Source organism: Erpetoichthys calabaricus, chromosome 1 (genome assembly GCF_900747795.2).
Source record: "Erpetoichthys calabaricus chromosome 1, fErpCal1.3, whole genome shotgun sequence".
Taxonomy (NCBI): domain Eukaryota; kingdom Metazoa; phylum Chordata; class Cladistia; order Polypteriformes; family Polypteridae; genus Erpetoichthys; species Erpetoichthys calabaricus.
Window position 1 is genome coordinate 66,012,740 of NC_041394.2, and position 22,770 is coordinate 66,035,509.

Sequence of the window (22,770 nt, forward strand, 5' to 3'; positions counted from 1 at the left end):
GAGTGAAGACGATCCTCATCATGTTGTTTGTAACGGTATCTGCCATTGTTTCTAATAAGACAGTGATCTTGTGTGTGGCTGTGATGGTCTACCTGTGCGTTTGGGCTTTTGTGTGTGTGTGTGTGTGTGTGAGTATGTGTGTGCGTGTGTATTTGTTAATTTTCTGCCACTGGTTTAAATTGGTCCCCATGCAGGCAATTATTTTACTGCACAGAGTCTAGCGCTCATTATTTGATGGGGAGAGGTGAGGCTTATTCACTTGGCTCTGCCTGTAACCATACTATCCAATCAGTAAGTCTGTTTTCCTGAACTCTCTTTCCACCCACTATATGTCACAAGGTGAGATGTAAACTGCAGTACAATAAGGGACAAAGCCAAGGCTTAGATTCTCAGACCAGAGAAGATTCAGAAAGTAAATCGGCTAATAAAGGTAAGGCTAGGGTTGCATGTGGTGTGAAGCACATCTTTAGTTTCGCTAACCTGTAGTTTAACTGATGGTATAGTTTTGGGATTTTGAGGCGTTACAGATTTGACTGCATCCTTTACCTAAGTTTTATAATTGGGGTTTAGTTGCTATAGTCTTTGGGATACTTCATTGCAAACTCGTTTTACTAGTGCATGGGGTTGGTGAAGAACAACAGTAAAGTCGTTTATTTTAAATACTTTCAAACCCTCCAGGGAAACTGGGGTAAACCATTTTGAGTGATTTGACTGGTAAATGCACAAAAGTTCTTAATGTTTTTATTAATCCCGGAAGGAAAGAATATACATGAATATTTCACATGCTGAATAGCTTTAGAAAGGACTGCTCTATATTTTTTCCTATTTGTGCACTGATGTTTGAAATTTTGGTAAAGCAGTATTTTCCACACATACTGTATATAAATTAGAATGTTTGAGACTTGCACAAAGAACCCGATAGCAAAATTTGTCATACTTAAATCCAAGCATATGTTATACACCAACTTAATTTTATTAATTTTATATACCTAGAATTTTTTTTCTTTGTGTGGCATATTTTCTATTTATTATTATACTGTTTGATTAAAACAGGAGTATTGCTGTTTCTTTTGATACTTCTTATCATGTATAACAGACTACTTTTATGAAATATAAACATTACTGTGTATGTTAGTGTATTTGTTAATTGAAACAATTGGATGATTTTTTTAAAAAAGTGATTTCATGATAATGTAGTGTATCTGGAAATATGTTTGTGTACATTTGTGTAAAACTGAATATATCATTGTCACATTTTAATAATTTTGACTAATATGGTCAGCATCAAATACTATAATACTATGCATATGGACATCAGATATTAGTCTTAATGGTATACTGTTTTTTCTTTATCTGTTGCTAATGTGTAAAAGCTTGTTGAAATGCTTATTAATAATTTAATTAATAATAATCCTAATTATTAATTTAACTATTATTGACCAAACTTTCCCAACTATTTTAAATTTATTGCAATTACAGGAAACCAAAAGGTTCATGTCATATTCAAATATTATCAAAAAAAAAATAAACATTTTAACCTAAATTTTAGATGTTTGTAAAAATGCTATTACAATTTTAATAGTAGGAATGAATGTTACAGTTAAAGAAAAATATGTTAAATTCTGTGAAGAATTACATATACAGGGGGTCCTCGGGTTACAACGTCTCGACATACGTTTCGAGTTTACAACGCTCACTCCCATAAAAACTTAAGGATTTTTTTTACACTTATTTTTCTGTTACTACAGTACAGTGCAGTATATTTATGTCCTTTTCCTTTTTCTGTGGCTTAGTTGTGTTTTTATGTTCTAGATTATGATTTTGCAAATGTGTTAGGATAGGTAAGTGACTTAGGCTGGGGTGTGTTTTTCAACTTACACCAAAAGTCGAGTTACATCACTGTTGTAGGAACGGAACTGTGTCGTAATCCGAGGACCCCCTGTACTGCAAACCTGTTGTGAAAAAGGAACTCGCTCCATTTTTCTTAATCTTTAAGTCCAGAAAGTTTTACATAGAATTGTGAGAAAATAATTGCTTTTGCATTTTAGGTATACAAAAGTAATTTAAAACAGGAGTAGATAGTATAGTTTCTTGTTGGTAGCTGCCTATTTTAAGAAACAAAATCTATCGTTTTCATATCTAGTTGCTCCTCCACTCTTTCTGACAGATCTTGTTCTAGTTTTACTAACATTTTACTTCCACAAATTCTTGGAAATAGAATGGCTGAAGGTGGGAGTTTCACTGCAATGCTCCTTCATGGTTTTGGAGAAGAGAGTGTACTAGAGTCTTTGGCTACAGAGAGCAGGGGATCTTTCAACTCTACAGTCTCAACCTCTGACCTCAATCGTCTACACATGGTGAGCTCTAACTTTCAAGTGTACTTTAAGGTTACATGTTGTATTTTGTATGATGATGTCAGGTTCATGAGAGAAAGAAGGTAAAATTTTTAAACTGATTTCTATTGAACTCATTCCTGTTAGGCAGGCACAGTTCATCATCTTCTAAGTCCATAATTGGCATTCAGGGAACTCCGAAAGTTCCTTTACAGCTTTAAAAGGGTAATTTATTCACAGTTCAGCAAACACAATTCACAACGTGAGCAAGTTGAACTGAGAGGAGTGGCTAATGAGACTACTGTACAATGACATTTTTGTTAATGCCAAACACTTGCTAAAATATGAATAAATTTAAATGTAATAAAATAATCATATGATCTAATTCAGAAAAGCCTGTCAAAAGCTGTCATTTTAGCATTCTGTATGTAAAACGTTCCATCAAAAGTGGAATTGTGATCCATAAACACAAAACATAATCCATAAACATTTTTATATCCAAAAAATAAAACAATTTGCCTATTTTTCTATTGCAAAATTTTTTATTGGGGGAGAAATAGAGCAACGTAGAGGCTGACATTTGCTTAGAAGTCCATTTTTTCTTCTCTGTCATTTCTGAACTTGCTGGTTCAGTTTTTTTCTTATATACATCCATCCATCCATTTTCCAACCCGCTGAATCCAAACACAGGGTCACAGGGTTCTTATATACAGTAGATAGTAATTTATAAATTGATCTTCAGTGTGTTAGGGTCAAAGCACTTGTACAACTTTACAAATCAGAAACGGTAACAGAAAATGTAATAACTACAACTTTTACCTACAACAACATATTTATTTAATAATTTAAGTTCTATTACGGCAAAAATTACAAAAACAGAATTTGAAGCCAATTGACAAAAACAAAAGGGAAAATAAACACTTTTGATAAAATTCTTGCAAAAACAAGCCTCTGTGACATTGTGACAAGCCTCTTGGTGAACTGGAACTGATTTTGGCAGCCCTGCGTGCAAGGCAAGTGCCAACTTTGGTGCCTTCAATATCGGATACAGGTTAGGCAAGATTTGTAATTTCAGTTTGCCTAACATTTTTGTATTGGGATCGACATGCTTTGCTCTGCAGTTTGTCATTTAAGACCTTACTTCTGTACCTATTGTGTTTGAATTATTTTTACTTTCAGTGTTGTTAAAATGTCGTTGATTATCACTGCCACATCAGAGATTGTGTTTATTTATACTAGCAATGGCCAAGCAGTGCTTCGCACATAAGAATTTAAGAAGGGGAGAAGCAAACATTTGGTTGCAGAGTTGCTATCTTTGTGTTTTAATGGAACTGTTATATTTTCCAAACTCATCACCCAAATGTGTTGGCATAAATCTATGTTGAAGTTTAAAAACTAGTGAAAACACATGGCCTCAAAAAACTTGAGGCTTTTAAAAATGAACAACTTAGTAGAAACTGCTTTATTGTATGAGACATAAAGAATATGTTATGAAACCTTGTTCCAGGCACCTAGAGCTCTGCAGGATGTGTGGCCTCCTGTCACCAATCATGCAGCTGAAGCTTAGTTTAGAGGTACACGCAGAAATTGGAAGAAACCTGAGAATTTTTTTGTGGAGATTTGCTTATTATAATTAATAATAATACAAACGGACATAATGGCGGGTTTTGGCCTACACGTTATGTGTATCCATCACAGACCAAAATTCATTTACTTATCCACATTCACTCATAGAAGAGCAGTTCAGAATGATATCATGTTTTTGGTATATGGAAGGAAAAAACAGGAAAACGGGCTATTGGTATGTTGTAAGAGTGACTTTATTCCCAACTTCCCATAATAGTCCTAAGAGGTTCATTAGATCAGGTCAAGAGCAAGCTGAATATTCATGACTTGCACTTGTTTTTCAAGTACATATTTAAGAGTTTCATTGCCTAGTCATGTTTTCTTGAATGGATGTTACTGTTCAGGGATATTGGCCAAGTCACAAATATTTGAAGGTTAGCAAGATCAAGGTAATTTGTAAAGACTTCTTGTCAGACAGATTTCTTAAAAAGAGGCAAAACTCTTCAAATTTTTTTTTTTTTGTGCATTCTATTGGATAGCTATTACATTAAACTGAGGAAAAGTGAGTTAAAGGATGTTTTATGTTTTTGACTTAATTACATAACGTTAAGGTTACTGGATTACCATAAAATTATTCTAACTGCCAACAAAGCTGAATTAAACTGAAGGTCTCAATTAGAAATTAAGTTACAGTAATACAAGTTTGACTCTGCATGCATTTGAAGTAAATGGTGTTCTATAGAGAGCTACAGGCATCTTAAAATATTTAATATATCTTAAAAGTACTGAAAATATTAATTTTTAAACCTGTTTTTGTTGCCGTATAAACATAGAGAAAATTTTCTAAGAATACATTTCAGCAATGTTTTATTTAATTTTTTATTTTCGCAGACTAGCATCGATAGGACTGTGGTCTGTGCTGGCTGTGGAGAGCGTGTCTATGATCGTTACTTCCTATTGGCTTTGGACAAACAGTGGCATTCAGGGTGTCTGCGCTGTAGCCTGTGCCAGTCCACCCTAGATTCACATCTTTCCTGTTTTTGTAAAGATGGTACAATTTACTGCAAGGAGGATTATTACAGGTAAAAAAAGTGGTGGTTGTATATTTTAATTCCATTTTCTCCAAGCTGCAAAGATATAAATGGTATGCATGTTGTTTATTTGCACAAGTGTTTTGCTCTATTTGTATATTGTTATACTTATAAGCAATTGTGTGTTTTTATTTTGTAATTACAGGCAGTTTTGTGTGGAAAGATGTGCGCACTGTGGACTGGGAATCCCTTCTTCTGAGCTTGTGATGCGTGTTAGAGACTATGTTTTCCACTTGCGTTGTTTCAACTGCCAGTCCTGTGGAAGTGCTCTTCAGACCGGAGACCTTTTTACAATGCAGGGTTGTAGTCTTTTGTGTCAGAGACACTGCAGCTCTGCTCTCAGCCCCACAGAACACCCTCCCAAACCCAGGCTACGGAAGCGCAAGACTGTTAATTTGGACAATGAGCAGAGGAGTCAAGGTATCAAAAACATAGGCCCATATTTTTATATTTCGATGAAACTGTAAGCTTGAAACATTAGAACAATTTTGACAAAAAATTGCAGTGCGTCACAAAATAGCTCATCAATACTGATTCACATACTGTATATTTGCAAAATATTATATATTTGAATTTTGAAGGCCAAAAAGTGCTTAAATACATCACGCTGCTTGGTAACTTAGTCTACATGTGTATTGCTTACAACTGCATAAAACTTTTTGTAATGGTTATGTGAAATTTACCAATAAGTATCTTTTATTTGTGCCTTTATGTTGCTTTAAATTGATTTCGTCAGCAACATCTAGCTTCTGCCATAGTAATTCCCATCATAATACTGTCGGTCTTTCCACCTATCTTATACCCTGCTGTCCTGGAATAAGTCTAGTCAACCTTCCTCCCCGGGACAGCTAAAGTAATATCTGTGTAACTGTCTTCTCTGAACTGTCTTTAGCACTATTATGTACACGTGGTTATTTTACTCCAGTTGAAACTTAGCTTAAGAATAACCTTCTTTGTACTCAGTAGGTTATGTTATCCAACATCCAACCGTCCATTCAGTTTGCAACAGATGTATTTTGAAGTGTCAGCTAAAAAAAAAAAATCCCCACATTTAACATTTGATAATTCATAAAGAACAAACCCATTTTAAATTATTTTTGGGTTATTTTTGTTATAAACAGTTTATCTATTTTTCACTCTTTCATAGTGGACCTGGTTCAGCAAGAGGATTTTTTGGGTTGCAGAGAACCTCATCTGACTAACCATCAAGGCGAAGGACTAGGAACCAAGACCAAGAGAATCAGGACATGTTTCAAAAATCACCAACTGCGCACTATGGAGTCCTACTTTGCAGTGAAACACAACCCAGATGGAAAGGACTGGGAACAACTGGCAAAGAAGACAGGTTTACCTAAAAGGGTTCTACAGGTAGGTGACATAAAGTAGTTAAATTTGGTATATAAATAATTGTTATGCCATTTTCACACACTTCACACACCGGACTACATAAATTCCGAAGAAAACTATTCTAGGAATTTACTAGGATTTGCTTGTTCGCATAGATCAGGAAGACATGTTTAATTTCTTAAGGACAACAGCATTTGTATATAGTAGTGGAATAGGTCTGCACCCACCAAAGTTAGTTTCTTTTTCTTCTTTTGTACCAGAGTAAATAGATTTGTTAGCAGTAACAATAAAATGGCACTTTTGTTCTATTTATTGTAAATATGCTGTACTTTTTGACATACAGTCATTTGGAAAAGTTTGGGAACACCTCTCAGCCTGCATAATAATTGACTCTACTTTCAACAAAAAAGATAACAGTGGTATGTCTTTCATTTCCTAGGAACATCTGAGTACTGGGGTGTTTTCCGAACAAAGATTTTTAGTGAAGCAATATTTAGTTGTATGAAATTAAATCAAATGTGAAAAACTGGCTGTGCAAAAATTTGGGTCCCCTTGTAATTTTGCTGATTTGAATGCTGTGTTCGGATTCAGCGGGTTGGAAAATGAATGGATGAATGCATGTCACTGCTCAATACGGATTACTTGCAACACCAAATTGGTTGTATTAGCTCATTAAGCCTTGAACTTCATAGACAGGCGAGTCCAATCATGAGAAAAGGTATTTAAGGTGGTCAATTGCAAGTTGTGCTTCCCTTTGACTCTCCTCTGAAGAGTGACAGCATGGGATCCTCAAAGAAACACTCAAAAGATCTGAAAACAAAGATTGTTCAGTCTCATGGTTTAGGGCAGGGATGTCGAACTCCGGGCCTGGAGAGCCGCAGTGGCTACAGGCTTTCATTCAGACCCTTTTCCTAATCAGTGACCAGTTTTCATTGCTAATTAACTTCTTTTCCCTTCATTTTAATAGCCCTGTTTTTAAGGATTCAGTCCTCTGAATTGATTCCTTTCTTCTTTAAATGACAGCCAATCAAAAATGAGATATGAAACGAGCCAACAGATGACCATCTTAACTGGGATTTCAAACTCCAACCAATCTCTTAATGAGAAGCTGATTCTTTCTGTTAATTAAACTCGTTATTTAATTCCATGGCTTGTTGCTGCTCTCATTCTGCCACAGCAAACATTTCCAAAACTGTTGATTTTTCTGTTCTTTCTAAGAACACCATCAAAATGTTTTGGTGACCTGAGAGATCAACTTTACCGAGACCTTCACCTTTCTTTATTTTCCGATATTGTGCGGTGGGCACAGGTAAACTGGTCATGTGGCGGCTTGTTTTGTGCCCCATTATTGTTTGGCTGCTAATTAAGGAAAAAGAGACAAATAAGAGGTCTGAGTCAAGATAATTAAAACTAAGGTAAAAGAACTTAATTAGCAGCAAAAATTGGTCACTAATGAAGAAGATTGATAGAATGAAAACCTGCAGCCACTGTGGCCCTCCAGGACTGGAGTTCGACACCTGTGGTTTAAGAGAAGGCTACAAAAAGTTATATCAGAGGTTTAAACTGTAAGGAATGTAATCAGGAAATGGAAGGCCACATGTACAGTTGCTGTTAAACCCAGCAGGTCTGGCAGGCCAAGAAAAATACAGGAGCGGCATATGCACAGGATTGTGAGAATGGTTGCAGACAACCCACAGATCACCTCCAAAGACCTGCAAGAACATCTCTCTGCAGATGGTGTATCTGTACATCGTTCTACAATTCAGCGCAATTTGCACAAAGAACATCTTTATGGCAGGGTGATGAGAAAGAAGCCCTTTCTGCACTCACGCCACAAACAGAGTCACTTGTTGTATGCAAATGCTCATTTATTCAAGCCAGATTCATTTTGGAACAAATTGCTTTGGACTGATGAGACAAAAATGGAGTTTTTGGTCAAAAAAAAAACGCTTTGCATGGCAGAAGAAGAACAACACATTCCAAGAAAAACACCTGCTACCTACTGTCAAATTTGGTGGAGGTTCATCATGCTGTGCGGTTAGTGCAGGGACTGGGTTAAAGTCGAAGGTCAGATGAATTCAACCCAATATCAACAAATTCTTCAGGATAATGTTCAAGCATCAGTCACAAAGTTGAAGTTATGCAGGGATTGGATATTCCAACAAGACAATGACCCAAAACACAGTTCGAAATCTACAAAGGCATTCTTGCAGAGGGAGAAGTACAATGTTCTGGAATGGCCGTCACAGTCCCCTGACTCGAATATCAGTGAAAATCTATAGGATGATTTGAAGCAAGCTGTCTATGCTCGGCAGCCATCAAATTTAACTGAACTGGAGCGATTTTGTATGGAAGAATGGTCAAAAATACCTCCATCCAGAATCCAGACGCTCATCAAAGGCTATAGGAGGCGTCTAGAGGCTGTTATATTTGCAAAAGGAGGCTCAACTAAGTACTGATGTAATATCTCTGTTGGGGTGCCCAAATTTTTGCACTTGTCAAATTTTGTTATGTTGCATATTTTCTGTTAATCCAATAAATGTAATGTCACTGCTGAAATACTACTGTTTCCATAAGGCATGTCATATATTAAAAGGAAGTTGCTACTTTGAAAGCTCAGCCAATGATAAACAAAAATCCAAAGAATTAAGAGGTGTTCCCAAACTTTTTCATTTTACTGTATATTGCATTTCTATTTGTGACATAAACTAGCAAAGCAGAAGAGAAAGCAACAACACTACAAAGGCATATGGGGCTTAATTTTTACTGCAAACAAAAAGACTTTGTTTCTACCTGACAAGATCTGTACTCTCTGTTACATGTATGTTACGCATTTCTTCTTTCACTGGTGACAAATAGCAGCTGATTTGGAATGAATGTAACTCCTTTGTGCATGCGCACACTCGTAAGCAGATGCATTAATTTTCTGTGAATTGTAATAGGTCTTGATCTAGAATTGGTTCCTTTTGTTCACACGTCCTTGGTGACATATGCAAATAAGAATTTCACTGTACTCTGCACATTTGACATTTGAACTTTACCATGAATTTATTAGTAGTTCCTGGTATATCTATGAAAATGAATTAGACTGTGTGTTGCAATCAGCCTGAAATAGCATCACAACAGTTGCTTCTTGTTTTGAAAAAGTTTGTAGAACGCAGTTGTTGGAGGTCTGTAGATAGTGGCATCCTTAAATCTGAATATGCACTTAACAAGAATAGCTTATAACAGGCAATTTTAGGTCCAATTTGTTATCAACTGTTTTTTTGTTTGTTTCTTAGACTGCCCTAATTTCAGCCTCATCGACTTTTGTTTCACTTGCAGTATGAGAGGGGTTGCAGTGCCAGATTGTATCATACAATTGGAAGAATTTATGTCATGTTGGAAATTTCATTAGGCTTTTTTGCAGTGTGAGCAGTCTCATGACCTGATTTTTCTGATGTTGACATCACATTTCTCGAAATTTATTTTGCAACAGCCATAGTACATTGGACGTTGGCTATTGCTGTTGTCATACTCATTTTCACCTTTTTGTTTTAGAAAAGCTAATTATCATATAGCAACACACACACACACACAACTAAATGGCCAATGACAAAAGTATCTTGAGAAACATTTACTGGAAGAAAACAAAATAAACACACACAATGGCAAATTACATAGATTCTTGGGTTACATGTTTATATTTAGAGCGTGCAAGAATCACCTGAAAATACTTTTCAAGCGAAGAAGATGTTTTATTGAGTTTGATGTTTCAGTGTTCAATTTGAAATGTTTGCATGAATTTTGGTAAAGTGACACATTTCAGTGCAGAAATGTCCACATATGCTGTAAATATAAGCAGTCATTCTACTAGAAGAGAAAATGATTTTGATATTGCTGGCTTTTATAGGGAGTTTTTACCAGATTGACCACTTTAGGACAATATCCCATAATAATGAAAGGACTTTATTGTCTTTAGAAGTACTGGCCGTCTAAGTTATGAGTTTCAGACTCGGTACTATTACTCATCTTTAAGGTAGGGATCCTCACTCAGTCCCAGAGCCGTATTGGCAGCAGGTTTTTATTTCAATTTTTTAGTTAGAACCCATTTATTTCCTGCGGAAGTATAACATGTTTCTTGGCCTTAGTTTTAGTTAACTCACATGTTATGATTTGGATCCCTTACCTATTTTAGTTTTAAGCTGCTGCATTTAGGTTTTAATTGTTTCTTGTTCTCTTAACCAGCCATGATTAATAACAAAAAACAAAGAAACCACTGGCTCTACAGCTAATTTGGTTTTGTTTACAATTGTGACTGTGCATGGAGTATCAGCGTTAATAAAATATTTAGAAATAAATGAGAGAGAAAAGTGAAGGACCATAAAGTGCAAATCTGTTATGGGCCACAATACATATGAATAATGTACAGTTTCCTTTTTCTAGAAAAATTAAAATTTTCTTGGAAGAATGAAGGCACTAACAATCCATATAGTTAAATAACAAGTATCTTTATCAGGAGGTGTGACATTTTAATACTTATTTTAAGAATATTTCATCACATGACAAAGTTCTTTTTTCATGTTTTTGATCAGAAAATTACCCTTTCCATATGCAGTTGTTTGCCTTAAATGGCATGTTCCAAAATTTTGTATCTGCTTAGTCTTGCCCTATTTGAAGGTATTTATTTTTAGTAAAATTTTCCTGAAGCATGGCACCAGAATTAAATTTAAAATGGCTCAGTTGATAAATAGGCATTAAACAATTTACAATTCCTTCACCATGATGAGACTCTTCACATGTGCCTAAAGCCATTTTAGATAATCTTTCCAAATGAAATTAATTATTCAGGTTGTTATGATGCAACTGTATTTCATGGAATGTATTTAAAAATACAGTTCTTTTCAAAAGCATTTAGATTCTTACAGTTGCCCAGTATTGTTGGGATTACAGATGCTATGTACACATTTTATGCATAAAGTATTATACATTTACACAGCAAAATTGAGAAATAGATTACAGATTTGCTGTTACTCTCTTATGTCTCGTTTCCATAATATATATTTTAATGTTGTGGAACACTAGCATGACACTTAAGCAGATATCATCTGAAAAAAAACTACTGATCTTATTGTAGTAGCATTTGGTGTATTCAACAAACCTATTAAAAATTAATTGTTGAAGTTAACTACAGTATAATCACTCAGACTGACGTCAGTCTTTTAACATTCTTTGGCTATGTCCCCTTTGCAGACTCTCAACTGGCAAAGACACAAAATTGGGCAAATCTAAGAAGCTGTCTGTAAGTGTTTAGTTGACTTTTAAAGATTAGGGACATTGTGCTTAGAGTATAATATACTAGTGAGACAGCATCTGGAGTATTGCTTCTAGTTCTCATTACCAGGCACAGGGAGAATGTGCATTTTCATAAAATGTTTGAAATGAAACATCATCCCAAATTTATTACAGAGAGAGGAAATTTTATATATATATAATTATATAATAATTGCTACACAAACTTGTGTTCTAAAGTGCAATTTTTTATTAGAAATATTTAAAAAAAAAAAAACCTTATTTTTAGGGTGGAGTGGTGGCTCTGAGGCTAAGGATCTGTGCTGGTATCCTGAAGGTTGCCGATTCGAATCCCCGTAACTGCCAAAAGAGATCCTACTCTGCTGGGCCCTTGAGCAAGACCCTTAACCTGTAATTGCTCCGGGGGCACTGTACAATGGCTGACCCTGCGCTCTGACCGCAAGGGGTATGCGAAAACTAACAAATTCCTAATACAAGAAATTGTATAAGGCGAAATAAAGAACAAAAAAAAAAAAACCTTATTTTTGCAGCTTACAACAGAGCTATCTAGAACCCCACATCTATATGTGAAGTCTTAAAATTACCAAACTTGTCTACTTTGAAACAGAAAAGGTTTCAATTTAAGAAAAAATGCCTCCTTCGTTTTTGAAGCATCATTTTTATAACAGAAGGAAACTAGAAATAATAATAATATTTCTATAATAATAGATTATTGGTCCTATTTTCTCGAGGTAAGGATATGTCACTTGCTCATTTGTGTGTTTGCAGCAGCCATGCAGTTAGGACAATGGTGAATCCCCTCCTTTCTTGCAACATAATTTTAAAATAATTGAAACGGGATGTGTGCAATAGAACAGATGGAGTCACTACAAACCCATTACTTTTTTTTTATTTAACACATGACGAGTTGCGCTTGCTGTCAATAATAGTAATAAAAGGACTGAGCACATTTTTTTGAGTGAGTAAATTCATTAACCCTTATACCAATAAATCGGTAGATACATGCGGACACCATGTACAACCTGGTGCTAGGACGACAGCCCACTCTACCTATGTTAAAACATCTGTACTGAAGATTTACTATACTGTACTCTACTGAATTTCAGCCGGATTAAACTTAGGTTAATGCAAGCAGCCATTTTCTAACCCGCTTAGTCCTGAACAGGATTGTGTGGGGTGCTAGAGCCTATCCCTGGTAACATAGGGCACAAGGCAGGAACAAACCCTGAACATGGCACCAGTCCATCCCAGGGCAAGCACACAGAAAAACACAAACACACACCCCAACCACACACTAAGGCCAATTTAGTATCACCAGTCCACTAAACCTGCATGTCTTTGGTCAGTGTAAGGAAATCGAAGCACCTGGAGGAAACCCACACAGACAAGGGGAAGAACATGCAAACTCCACACAGGAAGGATCTGGGACACAAGCCCAGGTCTCCTTACTGTGAGGCAGCAGCACTGCTGCCACGCTACCATGTCGCCCAACTTCGCTCGTTCTATAAAGGACTGGCACCCTTTCCAGGAATTGTTCCTACCTTGCGTCCAATGCTTGCTGGGATAGGCTGACCTGGATAGGTAGGAGGAAAAGATGGATGAATGTATGGAGGGCTTAAAATGGCATGGTATGTACTGATATGCTGTACTGGCTTTCTCCCATTCAAGCACTGGATGTATGCCTATAATGTCTGTTCAGTTCTGGTAACTTCATTGCCGGCTACATCAGCTCGATATTCTTTCTCAATTAAGCATAGGCATGCTTTTTCACTCCAGCTGAAGCAGACAATATCTTCCCTAAATATGCAATAATTAGTGTGATTATTTATTTATTTATTTTTGGCATTATTGTTTAGCTGTGTACACAGCAGAGACTGCAATGGTACCACAGAGTAAGACAAATGGGGAAGTTGGTGAAGATGAGAGGCTCACAGCCGATCTCCTGTTTAAAATAGCTGACTCTCACAACAGCAGTTTGTGTTTTGCCTTTTTAAAACATGAATACACCGTTTTGTAATGTATGTGTAATCTCAAAACACAGATCCATACTTCATATTAACAATAATAATTAATTACATTTATATGGCGCTTTTCTCAGTACTCAAAGCGCTATCCACACAGGGAGAAACTGGGAAGCGAACCCACAATCTTTCACAGTCTCCTTACTGCAAAGTAGCAGCACTACCACTGCGCCACCTGTGAGAACATTCTTTTTGACTTGAAGAATAGGCATGTTTGGTAAGTTTTGAGCCTTTTCTACCGCATATGGATACATGGTTCCATAGATCCTACTATGAGCTGCAAGAACAGACAAAATATTTTTTAAATTTATAAAATATGCCTAACTTTAGAACACAGTTTTATGTAACAAATGAATATCTACCATGATTGTAAATAAATAAATTTGACTAAAGAATACCAAACAGATCCTTTTAAGTAGCACAATTTTCTTACTTTCTCCAAAATAACTCCATTGCCTGTATCTAAAGCTGCACTTGAGCTCTCACCACATTACAATATTTATTCAACAATTTTCAGTCATATGCTTCATTTACATTATCTTAGTCGGGGCAGTCGTGGTGTGAGCCCACGATTTCTACTCCTGTAGTTTGACATCCCCACCGCCTCAGTCAGAATTGTCTGCACCTCACCTTGACAAGTCTGAATTTACCTGAAATCATAAAGGGCAGCCATATGTCTGTGTATGTATGTGTCCGTGTGTCTCTGTCTGTGTCTGTACACACACATGCAAGAGCTTACTGCCACTGAGCACTCACCTGCACGTATATTATATAAATGCAGTCATGTGCCAATTTATGGCTTTATTTGGTCTTTTACCAAATTGACCTTATATCAGTCATAAGGTGTGAGGGATATTGCAATTGAGGCTCTGAGTCTGGTGTGGTTCATCGGCACACATACTTTAATTGCTGGTACAGAGTAGCACAAATGGATATTCGAGTCTTGGTGGCCTTTTTTCAGGGTGCCACACAGTACTTTTGAACTACCTTTTAGCTGTTATCATGCCACTCGCACCCCATTCTGCACAGTAGTTTGGAAGTGCTGCACAGCTGTGCTTTTGAAACTCCATGTGGAAAACTCGTCATTCATTTGTGGGTGGTTTGCAACAATTGATCGATACTTCACAGGGGAATCTTATGTAGTGTGGTGAGATTTTAAGAAATCAGTCATACGAGGAAAGTACCAGCTCATCTATTATTCACATGTCATGTGACATCCACAAGGTAAAGTTCAAGTTTGATATTTCCACTAACTAGAAGTTTTATGTTCTGCATCAGAGTTCTGAATCCCTTGTACACGTTTCTACAAACAATAGCTACTGCAGACTATCCTTCACACCACTACATCTTTTATTCTTTCCCTTTCAACAACCAATACATCGGTTCAAGTTTTTTCTGTTCCTGCAGGGCCAGACATGAAACTTGGGATGAGTATACACATCTGGAGACAAATGTTGGTAGTTGATATCCATAAAATCCGACACTGAAACAGCTATGTGTACAGGCTTTTATTCTAAAAACCTGCCCCAATTTCCTCCAGTCAGTGCACTTTAATCATTCCAGACACATACGAAAATGCTAGCGATATTTATTGAATTTGTTAAGGCAACATCAACTGTAATATTTCAACATGGATGTCCAAGAATTAACGTTTGATTCAGTATTATGCTTTATTTACTGTATATTATTATGTGTTAAAATGCTGGAATCATATTCCAGTATGGCATGTTGCATTTACAATTAGACAGTAATGTTACTTTAGTCATTCGTTTAGTTGTGCAGTCAGAAGTTGGATGTCTTGTTGCTTCGATCTTGATATATGATTCTTCTGGATTGATACCAATGTCATTAAATATATTTATTACTTCTGGTGTATTGACTACAGAAATCTACATCTCATGTGGCACTTTGTTATAAAGAGCGAAAAGGCCTCTTTTAACATAAGTTCTTTTTTTCCTCCTATTTACTGTATGTGACAGCATACTGTTTAACATTCTAAAGTTCATCTTAACTTAGCTGCCAATTCTCTCAAACTCATCTTTACTCCAAATGTATAACTCTGAATGACAGAGACCATGTACAACTGATAGTAGTGTAACATTCTGTATTACCCCGATCCGTTGATATCTTTGAACGCCAAAGTATTATTTGATCTAACTGAATATTTTTTTCTTTGCAATTAGTTACATTTATTTTTAACATACTACAGGTGCTGGTCATAAAATTAGAATATCATGACAAAGTTGATTTATTTCAGTAATTCCATTCAAAAAGTGAAACTTGTATATTAGATTCATTCATTACACACAGACTGATGTTTAATCAAATGTTTATTTCTTTTAATGTTGATGATTATAACTGACAACTAATGAAAGTCCCAAATTCAGTATCTCGGAAAATTAGAATATCAATTAAGACCAATGCAAAAAAAAGGATTTTTAGAAATGCTGGCCAACTGAAAGGTATGAACATGAAAAGTATGAGCATGTACAGCACTCAATATTTAGTTGGGGGTCCTTTGGCCTGGATTACTGCAGCAATGCAGCGTGGCATGGAGTCGATCAGTCTGTGGCACTGCTCAGGTGTTCTGAGAGCCCATGTTGCTCTGATAGTGGCCTTCAGTTCTTCTGAATTGTTGGGGCTGGCGTATTGCATCTTCCTCTTCACAATACCCCATAGATTTTCTATGGGGTTAAGGTCAGACGAGTTTGCTGGCCAATCAACAACAGGGATACCATGGTCATTAAACCAGGTACTGGTAGCTTTGGCACTGTGTGCAGGTGCCAGGTCCTGTTGGAAAATGAAACCTGCATCTCCATAAAGTTTGTCAGCAGCAAGAAGCATGAAGTGCTCTAAAACTTCCTGGTAGACGGCTGCGTTGACCTTGGACCTCAGAAAACACAATGGACCAACACCAGCAGATGACATGGCACCCCAAACCATCACTGACTGTGGAATCTTTACACTGGGCCTCAAGCAACGTGGATTCTGTGCCTCTCCTCTCTTCCTCCAGACTCTGGGACCTTGATTTCCAAAGGAAATGCAAAATTTACTTTCATCAGAGAACATAACTTTGGACCACTCAGCGTCAGAAGCGTCTCTCCTTTGGACTGCTGCTGTCTCTTGTTCAGGAGTGGCTTGACACAAGGAATGCGACAGCTGAAACCCATGTCTTGCATACGTCTGTGTGTGGTGGTTCTTGAAGCACTGACTCCAGCTGCAGTCCACTCTTTGTGAATCTCCCCCACATTTTTGAATGGGTTTTGTTTCACAATCCTCTCCAGGGTACGGTTATCCCCATTGCTTGTACACTTTTTTCTACCACATCTTGTCCTTCCCTTCGCCTCTCTATTAATGTGCTTGGACACAGAGCTCTGTGAACAGCCAGCCTCTTTAGCAATGACCTTTTGTGTCTTGCCCTCCTTGTGCCAAGGTGTCAATGGTCGTCTTTTGGACAACTGTCAAGTCAGCAGTCTTCCCCATGATTGTGTAGCCTACAGAACTAGACTGAGAGACCATTTAAAGGCTTTTGCAGGTGTTTTGAGTTAATCAGCTGATTAGAGTGTGGCACCAGGTGTCTTCAATATTGAGCCTTTTCACAATATTCTAATTTTCCAAGATACTGAATTTGGGACTTTCATTAGTTGTCAGTTATAATCATCAACATTAAAAGAAATAAACATTTGAAATACATCAGTCTGTGTGTAATGAATGAATCTAATATACAAGTTTCACTTTTTGAATGGAATTACTGAAATAAATCAACTTTGTCATGATATTCTAATTTTATGACCAGCACCTGTATATGTAATGTGTTCTCTGCAAACATCAAACTTTATGAATTTATAAGCAGGTCCACTAAAGAGACTTTACCAGCTTTAGCCGATTTCCCATTGTAATCACTAACTTTCTATCAGTCACACAATGTTAACAAGAGCACCATTACTCTTTTCTGTTTAAATCACCACCACTACTTTGAGGTTCCTCCTTTATGAGGTATTAGATTGGTTTAGAAATTTTCAGTCAATGAGCTATTGTCCCCACCCACATTTAAGCCGAATTTATTCATGGTTGATTCCAGCCATATAATATATACATCTGACCCTGCAAGACCAAGTCTTTCCTAACACCTTTACTGTACAGGACATATAGGCACGCACCAAACTCCTAAAAGCCTCCTTCCCCTTTCCCTCCAACCATCACTTTGGTCTTTCCTGTATTTTTTTCTTAAAACCTTTTTCTTCCAAAGTATATTTTTATTTAAGTATATTCTCCTTCAGTTCCTCTTCATTTTTTGCCATCGATATGAGATCATCGACATTCAAGTACTCCCATGGCAATACATGCATTTCTGGTCACCACTACAGTCGCTATCACCTAAAGCAGGGGTGTCAAACTCTGGTCCTGGAGGGCCGTAATGGCAGCAGGTTTTCATTCTGACCCTTTTCCTAATCAGTGACCAGTTTTCACTGCTAATTAACTCCTTTTCCCTTCATTTTAATAGCCCTGTTTTTTAAGGATTCAGTCCTCTGAATAGATTCTTTTCTTCATTAAATGGCAGCCAAACAGAAATGAGACATGAAACCAGCCGACAGATGACCAGCTAAATTCGAGCTTCAAACTCCAACCAGTTCCTTAATTAGAAGCCCAGTTTTGTTGTTAATTAAACTCATTATTTAATTCCATGGCTTGTTGCTGCCCTCATTCTACCACAGCAGACATTTCCAAAACTGTTAATTTTCTGTCTTTTCTAAGAGCACCGTCAAAATGTTTTTGTGACCTGAGAGATCAGCTTTACTGAGACCTTCACCTTTCTTTGTTTTTAGATACTGTGTGGTTGGCACAGGTGAGCTGGACATGTGGTGGCTTGTTTTGGGTCTCAGGATTGTTTGTCTGCTGAGTCAAGTTAATTAACACTAAGGCAAAAGACATTAATTAGTAGCAAAAACTGGTCACTAATTAAGAAGATGGTTAGAATGGAAACCTGCAGCCACTGCAGCCCTCCAGGACCAGATTTCAACACCCCTGACCTAAAGTAACAAACTCCAATCAGATTTCAGATCGGATCATTGGAGCAGCCCCAATTACACCTGAAAGCTTTCACAGGCCCCTATCCCAGCTATCCTAGCAAGTGTTCATGGCTCCTCCTATATTGACATCACCACAGACACTAACCATTCTTGCACACCTACATTTCTCAGTGCCTAACTAACCACTTCAGATGGGTACCACCTGATATATAAATGATATATAAATGTTGCTTCTTTCTTTACTCCTGATGCTTAGTGTTTTAGCTGAGCTGTAACTAGAAGGGGTACAGTTCTGGCAAATATCACATTAGTTCCAACAAAAATACTGGCTGACTCCTTAGAATCCACTTTGTAAATCTGATTTAGTAAGAGATCAGTACATTGCTCGGTTTAATTAGTAAACAGAAAAATGGAGTAAATCATAAATATATCAACATTTATTCATATGTTGCATAAATGCAAGATAGGTAGCCTGTTTTACATTCTGCAGGAGTTGCACTGGTCCCATGGGACATAATTTTAATGTTGCAATACTTTAGGTGGTCCTGAAATTCTGTTGGAAAAAGCTTGATGAACTTTTTTTTTTTTTTTTTTTTGTTCTTTATTTCGCCTTATACAATTTCTTGTATTAGGAATTTGGTAGTTTTCGCATACCCCTTGGGGTCTGAGCGCAGGGTCAGCCATTGTACAGCGCCCCTGGAGCAATTACAGGTTAAGGGCCTTGCTCAAAGGCCCAGCAGAGCAGTGGCTTTTTGGCAGTGACGGGGATTTGAACCGGCAACCTTCGGGATACCAGCGCAGCTCCTTAGCCTCAGAGCCACCACTCCGCCCAAACTTTGATGAAATCTTTAAAAAAAACTGGTAAAAACATAATTTAAAAATTAGGCATGTGCAGCCCAGAGAATCAATCAATTTAGCATATTAAATTAGTCAAAACATTTAACCAATTTAGAGTGTCAAGAACAGTCTTTTTACCCCACTCTCAGAGCAGGGCAGCACAGTGCTGGAGCAATTGCTGAGAAAGGGCAGCAATCACCATATAATCTGTTGTGATTTGAAACCTAACAATGTTTTTTAATTTTACATAGGGTATCAATACTGTTTATCAGTTGAAAATGAAGATCTGCATTGTATATTGAATCAAGCAGAGTGTCTCTGTTTTATAAAGAAAGCCACCATGACTGATTTGAATTAAATTGTGTTTACTCACATGAAGTGATCTTTTGCAGGTTGTATATATGGGTAAAGCAAGCCATCTGCCTAGCGGGCATATTGACATTGGTGTATGTTATGTAGTCACAGGATGTGACCATTGGTTCTGTAAGTTGCTGTGTTCAACAATGTATTTGAGTAATGAGTGGAATGTCACGGGAATTACTTGTCACCAATTATCTGGGGAGTTGCTTTTTTGAGAAGAGGTGGGCTGCATTGTAATTGAGTATCTAGTTACCTCAAATGTGTTTTGTCAGCTTAAGCACAGCTAATGCTTTTCCTGCATTTGCCTGACAACGGAGATCAAATATGTTACTCCGTGGCCAGGTATGAAACCAAAAGACATTTTTCCCTTTAATCCAGCTCAATAAAAGGACATCACAAGCATTAACACTGTTTTTACAAATTTCAAACCAAATGGCATATTACAGAGACATGCATTGTATGGTTCACTGCAAACGTTAACGTTGAGGTCTGTGGTGATTAGATTTCATCCCGTCTTAGATGGGTAACACTGATAGTCAATTACTAAAATGATTTGTGAGAAAGACAGTAGACAGAAGAGTATATCCGTTCTCCTTTTTGACCTACAGTAAGGCTGATGCTGTTAGTATGCTTATGCCAGTTTTATTATAATGTGCAATATATTTTCTAACAGAATGCATTTGATATCTCAGATGTGTCCTTTGTAACAGTCATTTGTTGCTATGTTGAAATTCCTGCTTGTGCTCATTGCAATCCTACCACACATCACAGTATGAGACTTGTTTTGATCTTTTAAAACTGTTCATAGGTTTGGTTTCAGAATGCTCGGGCTAAACTGCGCAAGACGATGTCCTCTGAAGACCCATCAGAAGGTGAAGGTTCAGTAACGTCAACAACCAGCACGATCGATCCTTCTCAGATCTCCTTCACTTCGACTTCTCCTCGGGATACTTCTCCAGTCTTGGAATCGATGGGACAGCCTGTCAGAATGTCCAGTCCTTTTCTTTCATTTCCAGAATTTGCCAGCACCTATTTAACCCAGTCTACACCAATCATGACTCCAATTTTTCTGAACTTTGACCTTGGAGAGTCAACTCCCAGTAATATAGATGACTCTGGGCCTGCAAGTTTTTTCTAGGTGAAAATTACTTTTTAAAATTAATATTTTAAAATTTGTTAATATAAAATATATTTTGCACTATTGAATTAACTGTTAAGATTATATAGAACTATGCAACATTGAGAATTTTCTTTCATCCTTTAAACTTCAAAAATATACAAAAGAAGATGCCACACTCTTGAGTTATTTGATTATAAAAGACAGTTAACCCAAAATCCAGCTTCTGCATACACTTGTTGGTTAAAATTTTAATGATTCCATTTGTTTAGTGCCAGAAGTATGGGGTGAAATAAAAACTGACCAGGTGCTGTTATACCTGAGATCTCTGAAGATCACAACCATGCCGTGCTTTTATGTAAGCCTGTATATTACTGCCTTGATTAATTTAAATAAAATCCAAATTGGTTATCCAACAAACTGACCATAACTCTAAATGGGGTCAGTTGATTAAAAAATGGATGGTCATGAACAGTAGTCGATAAAAAGCCAGCATATCTAGTGCAATATACTGTGTAGTGGAACTGAAAGCACGTCCCTGTAAAATGTGAGTTGACATATGAACAGTTACATTAAAAAGTTTAATTTGAGGGTTTTGCCTCAATTTGATGAATCAAGCAGTGCAATACATTTCTTGATTTTTTTGATTAGTTTTTTTCTCCCACTTCAAACTTGAGGACATGGTGAATGTCACATATGAATAAATATTAGAATCTTGAAGAGGTTCTCTTTACTGCATTGTAATAAACTAGTGTAATAAGAAATCATAATCTTGTGATTTTAATTGCTGTAAGAGGATTATGATGTCTTACCAGAGAGAAATCTTAAAAGTGCTAGCACTGCGCTTCAGATAACGAGGCTTTTACTTTAGTACTGTAAGACCTTGAGATTTGAGTTTTACTTATTCTTTGTATTTTTTAAATACACATGGTAATAATTTACAGCATTTTTATTAATTTGTGCTGTCATGAATTTGTATTCAGCTGTCACACAATTTTTAGAAGCCCCATTTCTTTGTAAATAGCCTGCCAGCCTCCCTTTCCCTGTACAGTTATATTGATGGGTGGTAGGTTTCCATTTTTGATTATTCTGGTAGAAGCCGTCTGCTGTTCATTCACTAGTGCCTCATCAGTCCATCCATGCTGGTCTTAATTTTATCTCATTAATATTATGGACTAATTTGTAAGGTAACCATTATAAGCAGTGAACAAAGATTTTATTAAATATCAATAATAATAATTAATTTAAAAAAGACTCCAGAAATGTGTTGTTGTTGTTTTACTGTTTTACATCATGTTGTCACATTTTATAACAACTTGATATCTCAAGCTATTATCACCAATTTATTTATAACAATCTGTCCCAAAAAATATAAATCTTAAGATGTGTTACATAGTCAGTCAGTCATTTTACAACCCACTATATCCTAACACAGGGTCACGGGGATCTGCTGGAACCAATCCCAGCCAACACAGGGCGCAAGGCAGGAATAAACCCCGGGCAGGGCGCCAGCCTACTGCAAGGCACACACACACACACACACACACTAGGGACAATTTAGGATCGCCAAGGCACCTACCCTGCATGTCTTTGGACTGTGGGAGGAAACCCACGCAGACACGGGGAGAACATGCAAACTCCACGCAGGGAGGACCCGGGAAGCGAACCCATGTCTCCTAACTGCGAGGCAGCAGCGCTACCCACTGCGCCACCATGCCGCATTCCTAAACAATAGTGTGCTATTAGACACTTCAGCTTTCTGAATGTACAGTACTG

General features: G+C 37.0%; 1 protein-coding gene across 2 annotated transcripts; it reads left to right on the forward strand.

The window, feature by feature from the left end:
- The first annotated feature begins 2 nt into the window (after window positions 1–2).
- Window positions 3–21,629, forward strand: LOC114667276 (LIM/homeobox protein Lhx2-like). Of its 2 annotated transcripts, none has more exons than XM_051932784.1 (6): window positions 3–429; window positions 2,217–2,357; window positions 4,791–4,981; window positions 5,136–5,410; window positions 6,138–6,358; window positions 20,698–21,629. In XM_051932784.1, the coding sequence occupies exons 2-6, from the start codon at window positions 2,220–2,222 to the stop codon at window positions 21,013–21,015; spliced, it is 1,143 nt and encodes a 380-aa protein (XP_051788744.1). In that variant the 5' UTR covers window positions 3–429; window positions 2,217–2,219; the 3' UTR covers window positions 21,016–21,629. The 2 variants fall into 2 exon arrangements, with proteins under 2 accessions (XP_051788744.1, XP_051788741.1); XM_051932781.1 differs by having other exon boundaries at window positions 4–429; window positions 20,686–21,629.
- Window positions 21,630–22,770: the final 1,141 nt, after the last annotated feature.